Below are 7,437 nucleotides of genomic sequence, written 5' to 3' on the forward strand. Positions count from 1 at the left end.
AATCGTGTGCGCACAGACGCAGACAAAACGCAAAAGTTTTCATACAAAAAGGAAGTCAAACGCCAACGAATTCAAGAGAATCTCCGCGTTCAAGCACTGCCGAAAAAAGAGCAGGAACTAATTCACGAAAAACTGTTTTTGCGTTGTTACCTGTGCTAGATCTCTCTCGTCCATTGCAACCGAAACAACAACCACTACGCTCTTACCTGCCTCACACTCCAACGCTGTGACGCCTCTCTCTTCATCATTCCCCGACGTGGTGCACTTCTTACTTCGAGTGCGACGTCTACGCAAGGAGCTTCTTCCGCTTGCCTTGGTCGTCCTTACCGCGCTGCACAGCAGTAATGCGGTCACCTAAGCTGAGCGCGATACCCTGAGTCTTACTGCGGATGCGGATGTAGCCGGCAATACGCCCGCTGTCCTGCTTCTCGACGCTGAGGTTCACTAGCGCATCTTCACCAAATACACTCTTGGCGTACAGGTTAGCAGCCAAAAGTTCGTGTCTCCACCCAGCGAAGCTGTAGGGGTCATACAACGCATGTTCGTCTTGTCTACCACGTGCTGCAAGAACTCGAACACGTTTGAGAGCTCTGTGTGCACAGCCACCTTGTTCTCCCACTCGAACTCGGCCCACATAGCACGGAAAGCTGCGTCTGTGCACGTGGCTGGCTTGATATAGTCCATGATGTCCAGGTGGATATCGTTCAGGTTCACGTATGTCTTCTCGGCTCCTGATGCCGAATCGTACACAATAGTACCAAAGATGTGGCCCGTTTCAGTGGAGCTAACCTTGATATTAGCACGAATCGTGCGCTGGTCAAGTGGTCCAATAGTTTGCGGTTGAGGGCGCTCCACGAGCTTGAGATCACCAATCGTCGAGAGGTCCACCGTCAAGTTGGTGAGTGTCTGAGGAATACGGTTAACCACCAAAATCTCCAGCACAATATCATAGTCGTGAACCGTGACATACGCCTCAGCGTACACAGGGTCAGCGAAACCGGTCAGCTGGTGCACGTGGCGCATCGCACCAGCATACTCGTTGTCGGAGCCATCGCCCTGTTGACCAAGAGCGCGGTTGATATCGGCGCCATCGTCGATGTCGATATCCGTCGATCCCAGAGCCTTCTTGCCACGAAGCTGCCTGAAATTAATAAGATCGTCCGCCTGTGTCACTGGCTCACCTCCAGCACCGCCAGCAGCAGCACGGGCAGCTTCAGCCTCTTGCGTCTTTTGGGTATCCAAGAGGTGGCGGTATGCAGAACGGCACTCTTCTGTGATGATCGTGTGCGTGGCCTGCGCGCTCGCTGGGTCAAGCAAGACACGCACGCCCATAAGAATGCGGCGGGCCGAGTCCTGGTCAATCTCGTGCTTGCTCGCCTTAGATTGTCCGTAAGCAACAATAGCGCACATGCACCGTGTAGAATCCACAACCAGCTTCTTGACAGCAGCGTTACGCGCCGTAGCGCTGGCGACGTCACCATTCGACACACGGAGGCACAATTTAGTCAGCGTCGACGCCACGGCGGCACCGAGGAAGAAGTCACCGTTCAGCAGCAGGCGGCGCAAACCCGGCACGTTCTCCTCTTCTGTCGCACCACCTTTTGCAGCAGGAGCAGCATACGACGTCTCGGTAGCGTACGTGCCGTCCGCCAGCACAACACTCTTAGTGACAGGCTTAGAATAGGCAGCACCTGCAGTGGCGGGGTCTTCTGCACCTTCTGGGTTCTCCGTGGGCGCCTTGAGCATCGCCTCAGTGGCTAGCGGAAGGCTACCAATTGCAGTGAAGATGGTACTAGCCGCTTCGAAGATGGATGTGTCACTCTCCGTGCCGTCCTCAGGCGGAAGAGTGGCGTATTCACCCAGGATCCAGAGACCAACACGGGGTACACCTTCGCCAGCGAAATGTCGGTGAATGAGATCATCAGCTTCTGCAGGATGCTCTCGCGCAGCTCCGGGTAGCTCTCGCACATCGCGCGCACGAAGAGCACGACATCCATAGCTCCATCCGGTTGGTTGAGGAACTCCATCAGCAGGTGCACCACAGCGTTGGCAACTTCCGGGAACTTGACGGCGCACGCGTGGATAGCCTTAATGAGCAGGTGACGGTACTCTCCAGCCTTCTCGCGGGTCTTGTCCTGCGTCTTGACCACTTCGCGCTTCAAGTGGGTCACCACCTCGTCGATGTTGCGGACTGAGACGAGGTCCATGGCGATCTCCAGCACCTTCTTGCAGATGTCGAGGTTGGGCGAACTGAGCGCGCGCATGATGTCCATCAAGATCTCCTGCAGCACCTTAGTGTGGTGCTTCTTGAGATCTGCGAGGCGGTCCAGTACGATGAGCTTGACGTTGTTGTCGCTCTGCGAGTTGAGCAGGCCGCAGTACGTCTTGGCCGCGGCGCGCACGGCCGTGGGGCCGCCGAGAGCGTCACGAGCGTCCACGCGGCCTCGTAGCTCACGGCGGGGACGACGAGTTGAGCAGCTGGAAGACGCAGCGCACGAAGCGCGCCTTCTGCGCCGGGTCCTGGCGACAGACCTTGCGCGTCATCTCGAGGATCACGAGCGAGAAGCCGTCGCCGAACTTGGGCACCTGGTCCATGGCGTTCATGAGGAAGGTGACGGCCCGGTCCTGCGCGCAGTCGTTGAGCATGAGGAAGGCGTTGCGCCTGGCGCCGGCGTCGCTCTCGTTGAGGATGAAGCGCTCGATGAGCTCGGGCGCGTCCGGGATGAGCACGTCCCCGAAGGTCTTGTACATGGTGTAGACGGTCATGACGGCGTTCTTGCGCACGTACGAGTGGCGGTGCTCCAGGTTGCTCTTGACGGCGTCCTTGAGCGGCTCCAGGATGTCCTTGTCCTTGATCTTGCACAGGAAGCGCAGCATGCAGCCGCGGATGTACTCGTTCGGGTGGTTCAGGTCGTTCAGCAGCGCGTTGCACACCAGGATCATCTCGGGCAGCAGCTTGGGCGGCGCCTTGGGCGCGCCGGGCTCGCCCGCGGGCGGCTGCTCGTACTTGGGCGCGATCTCCCAGTAGACCATGAGCAGCTTCTTGAGCGTGTGGTCGCTCTGCGTGGAGCAGAAGCGGATGATGTGCATCAGCACCTTGGGCAGCTTCTCGCCCTGCAGCAGCGCCAGGATGGCGCTCTTCACGGCGCGGATCTTGAGCTCCACCTTGGGCGACTCGAGGCCCTTGAGGATCTCGTCCTGCGACGGGGGGAGCGCCTTCTCCCCCGTCACCTGCTGCAGCAGCACCGTGCAGTAGCGCTCGTTGGTCACGCCCGCCATGGTGAGACTCTTCCGCTCCGGGATCCTTCCTACGCGGCGGCCCTCAGTCGGTATTATGAGGGGGGAACGACGCGGCGGCAAAGTGGCGGCCTGCGGTTGGCTGAAATGCCAGGATTGAAGTGGCAGGATATCGTCCAATCCCGAGGCAGCACATGCAGGAGTGATGGTCAGTCGGCAACCGAGTGCGCACTCGAGGAAGCAAGATGCGCCCGACGGTGGGCGTCGTGTACTCGGCGGGCAGCGCGCTGTCGAGGGAGGAGGCTCAGCTGGCGCGCTACGTGGCACTATGCGTGGCTGCGAGCGGCCGCAGCGCCAAGACGTGGCTCGTGGGGGTCCCTAGCAGCGACAAGAGCCAAGAGACGAAGGAGGAGACGGATGTGCTGGCGCTGCGCTGCGACGGCGCGCTGCTGGACGGCGCGAAGCTGGGGACGGCGCTGTTCGAGGAGACCCGCGACGTGAAGAAGCTGGACGCGTGCGACCTGTGGCTGCTCGTGGTGGAGGCGGACGCGACGCTGCGGGTGGCCGAGCTGCTGAGCAAGAAGCTGGGCAAGCAGCCGCAGGAGGACGCGCAGCCCAAGCGCGTGGTGCTGAGTCTGCAGACGACGATGCGGCGGCTCGCACAGCTCAACTCGGCGTACGTTTGCATTGGCTGTGAAGGCGTTTGGCGGTGGATGGAGCGGTGATGAAGAGGATGTTGCGTTGTGTGCGGCAGACTGCCGGACGCCATTGTGCTGCACGGAGGAGCGGCGTTCCAGGTCGTGAAGGACGAGAAGGGGGTGCTGCGCCCGCTGTCCAGTGGATGTTTCTTCGTGGAGAGACTCTCGTGGGTAGATGGTTGGTGTTGGTTGGGGAGTTGATGGAGCGAAGAGATGCTGAGCCGTTTGAGTTTTATTGTTTTGGGGTGGTGTAGGAAGGAGAAGGCCTCGGCTCTTTACGCGTTGGATGTGCTGGAAGGAACGGGCATTCAGGTTCTCAGTCGACGCAATATTCAAGGTAGGGAAGGTGTTGTCTGTGGCGAGGACAATTGGCTTAGCTGGCGAGGCTGAATTTACGTTTTGTTGTTGTTGTTTTGTGGTGTTGCAGCGCTGAAATGGGGCTGTACGATGCTGCGCAGTTTCTACTACATCAACGCGCTGACGGGGCGGAGCGTTCTGGATGGGCTACGTGATCGAAAAACGCGTTTCTTGTTTCTACAGGCGCTGGTGGAGATGGATGAACTGTTCAGCGTTGTGGTGCAAAGTGTTGCTGCGGCGAGTAATAAGTCTGGGCGCGCGGGTGGTGACTCCAAACCGGACACTAGCGCTGCCACACTGTTTCCTGTGCGGTCTCTTATGGTGCTGCTCCCCCTTCCTGATTGGATCTTTAACGCGTTTGTTCTCCGAGTATTCGACCTCGGTTTGGGCGCTCTCTCTAGCAAAGATACAGCTATCGTCACGGTACGCCGCCGCTTCTAGTTGTTGCTTGTTAGACCGAGTCAAATTAACCAACACTCGGTATGTAGTCCGACTTACAGGCTACGCCACCACTACAGACAAACTTTGAAACCGAGTTCCGTGACATTTTTGAGTTGGCATCGGGACGCAACATGGCTCTGCCAGCTTTGGAAATGTTGCAGAAGACGCTATTGTCTGCCAAGAAGCAACAGCTTCAAGAGCTAAAGGATGGTGTCAGTGCCAGAACGCCGCTGCGCATTGATAGTGGCGTGTTGCTGGCAGGGGTGAAACTATCACCTAACTGTACTGCAGCCTCTCGCACCTTCTTCTTGAAAGTGTTTGTTACCTTCGCGCTTACATTGCTGCTGGGGCTCTACCTCTTTGTCTGGTAAGCTAAATTGTACGTGACCTTTTTCCAGTTGTGGAAAAAAAATCAACCATATCATTGCCTCGGTCAATTATGCCTGCAAGGGTTCCGGATGTCTTCTAGACTTCTTCGATCTGTGCCAACCTTTGGGCCTTTGCTTCTGCTCGAGCCTTGGCTTCTTCTTGTCGTTTTCGCTGCTCTTCCGCGTACTTGAGAACTGCCAACTTGTGGACCAACACTTTTGCGTGTGCTTGTGAAAACGGTATTAGGTAGGCCACGATGCGCGTCCAAAACGAGATGGGCGGCAGCTTTCCACTGTGAAGGCCCATGTACTTCACGATTACTTCGACTTGCTGTCGACGTACTGTGACTTTTGCCCAGAAGTGTTCGCCGAGTGCGCAAGCACGTACGTTTTGCTGCAGTTGCATTAACGGGTAAAATGCCACCTGAAATTCGGTGGATCCTTTCACCAAGTCCTCAACATCGACGAGCGTGTTTGCCTCGTCAATCTGAAGTTGTCCTGAAGGGGCTTTGTTCAGCTGTCTTGAAGAGTTCTGGTTTAACTGTCGCGAGGATTCCTGGTTTTGTTGTTTACGGTCCCGGGCTGCAAGCTTTTCACGAGCAATGTTGACGTTTTGGCGAAGTAGAAGCTGCTATCGTTCTTGAGACCCTCGCAGAAAGCACGGAGTTCACGACTGTCCATCACTCCAGAATCATCGACGTCAAACTGTTTGAACGCGTAATGCAGCAACTCGCTCTTGGACCACGTTGCGATGGTCGCCACACTAAGAACGAAATCATCGAAGCGCAACCTCTTGATATCGCGAGCAAGGCCCACCTCCTCAAAAAAGCCCCTTCGTGAGTTGCCGTGGCTGCTCATGTAGCATTGTGAAGAATTCCCCGATTGTAATTTCTCCGGTTCCAAGCTGTTCTTCGTGCTTAAATGCACGATGCAGAGCTATCACATGGCGCTTTTGAAGTGCTAGTGAAATACAGAGCATCTCAGCTCGTTTTGTTTCCAGGAGCATTCCGTAATGTCCACTCGCGAACCCTCCCGCATCGGTAACCACTGAAGCTGTAGCCCCCACAGACGTTGCATCGCCTATGGCGATGGTGGAGCTAGTGATTAACCGCGGCTTCACCTCAATTTTTCGTGGTGGTGTCTTTGGCTGAATTTCAATTTGGACCTCTACCCCGTAGTCGGCATCGCTAACACTTGCAGTCTCCTTGGTGACGTTTGGTGGAGTCTTTCTTTCCTTGGTGTTTTACTATTGCTGCTCGTAGAGGTGTCTCTTTGGGTGTTTTCTTCGGAGCTCCGGACCCGCGCTCTGAGGTTACTACACGTTCTCTTGACTTTGTCATTGCTTGCGGGTGTTGGGCCACCATTCATCTCTATGCGATCAGGCGATTTCGACCTGCGAATCCAAAATGCACATTGCCGACAGAGATGGAAGTGAATGAACCCTGCAGCCAGCCAGAGGCTAACGCTGGAATAGCTGGAGCCAAAATATCTGACTATATTTGCTGCAGCGCAGTTCGCAGTTTGCTTTCTCGGGATGTTGTGAAGTGACTACCATCTGCATCCACGTTCAGAAGCATGAGTACGAAGTTCTTACAAAAGATCAATGGTCAGCAGCGACAATCTCTTAGCACCACGAAGATAGTGGTCAGATCCTCGAAAACCTTGGCCATATCAGCATCCCCAGCAGAAAATGCACCTGCACGAAAGGACTCACACGTTTCAGTGCTGTACGGCCGATTGCTTGAAACCACAGAGGCAGAGAAAATATGGCGTCTGGGAATGACACGTGACAATGTCCGTGATTTACGGCGGAAGTTTGACGAAGAGGACGGGACAAACAGTGACACTGTGACGATACGGGCTTTTTTCACCTTATCAACGATGATAAAGCATATGAGAGAGCTCGTCTGTTAACCAAAGAGTTGCTTCGCCTCGGGAACATCACAACTTCGGTGGCGCGGATTACGTTCGATCAATTCCTGTGCATAGTTTGCACTTTTGCAGCGTTTTCAGAAGTTCAGCTTTGGCGTTTCTACTTGATGCATTCTTTTCTGAAGGGATTGACTCTGTGAGCGCTCGCCGCCTTAATGAGATTTTACAGGCTGCAGGCGGCTCTTATATGCACAACGTCGAGGTGGCTGCCCGAAACTTTACCGCTAATGCGGCATCACTGAGTATGCCGTCGTGCTTTACATTCGACGAATTCCTGGAGCTTGTGCATCGCAACCCCGTTATATTCTTTCCGTTGGTGCAAATCCAGCACAACGTCCGCAAGCGAACACTCGGTAAAGTACTGGGAGAGGAAAGTTCATGAGCAAAATCTCGTGCAGCCTCTT

The 7,437-nt window shown here is 55.5% G+C and overlaps 3 protein-coding genes across 5 annotated transcripts; 1 reads left to right on the plus strand and 2 right to left on the minus strand.

Moving 5' to 3' along the window:
• Window positions 1–286: 286 nt before the first annotated feature.
• On the minus strand, window positions 287–2,372 carry IUM83_14304 (Coatomer subunit beta; the record flags this gene model as incomplete). Of its 3 annotated transcripts, none has more annotated exons than XM_067939037.1 (4): window positions 287–453; window positions 534–1,586; window positions 1,640–1,691; window positions 1,830–2,372. In XM_067939037.1, 4 exons carry the CDS (start codon window positions 2,370–2,372, stop codon window positions 287–289), a joined length of 1,815 nt encoding a protein of 604 aa, XP_067791110.1. The 3 variants fall into 3 exon arrangements, with proteins under 3 accessions (XP_067791110.1, XP_067791111.1, XP_067791112.1); XM_067939039.1 differs by having other exon boundaries at window positions 445–453; window positions 556–1,586; XM_067939038.1 differs by having other exon boundaries at window positions 445–453; window positions 556–1,833; window positions 1,890–2,372.
• A 79-nt stretch (window positions 2,373–2,451) lies between these two features.
• Window positions 2,452–3,279, minus strand: IUM83_14305 (Coatomer subunit beta; the record flags this gene model as incomplete). Its single annotated transcript, XM_067939040.1, has 1 exon — window positions 2,452–3,279. One exon carries the CDS (start codon window positions 3,277–3,279, stop codon window positions 2,452–2,454), a length of 828 nt encoding a protein of 275 aa, XP_067791113.1.
• Window positions 3,280–3,482: 203 nt separating this feature from the next.
• Window positions 3,483–5,104, plus strand: IUM83_14306 (NAD(P)-binding domain; the record flags this gene model as incomplete). Its single annotated transcript, XM_067939041.1, has 5 exons — window positions 3,483–3,913; window positions 3,992–4,102; window positions 4,190–4,272; window positions 4,363–4,715; window positions 4,781–5,104. 5 exons carry the CDS (start codon window positions 3,483–3,485, stop codon window positions 5,102–5,104), a joined length of 1,302 nt encoding a protein of 433 aa, XP_067791114.1.
• Window positions 5,105–7,437: the final 2,333 nt, after the last annotated feature.

The sequence above is a fragment of the Phytophthora cinnamomi genome (genome assembly GCF_018691715.1).
Source record: "Phytophthora cinnamomi strain GKB4 chromosome Unknown Contig42, whole genome shotgun sequence".
Taxonomy (NCBI): Eukaryota; Oomycota; class Peronosporomycetes; order Peronosporales; family Peronosporaceae; genus Phytophthora; species Phytophthora cinnamomi.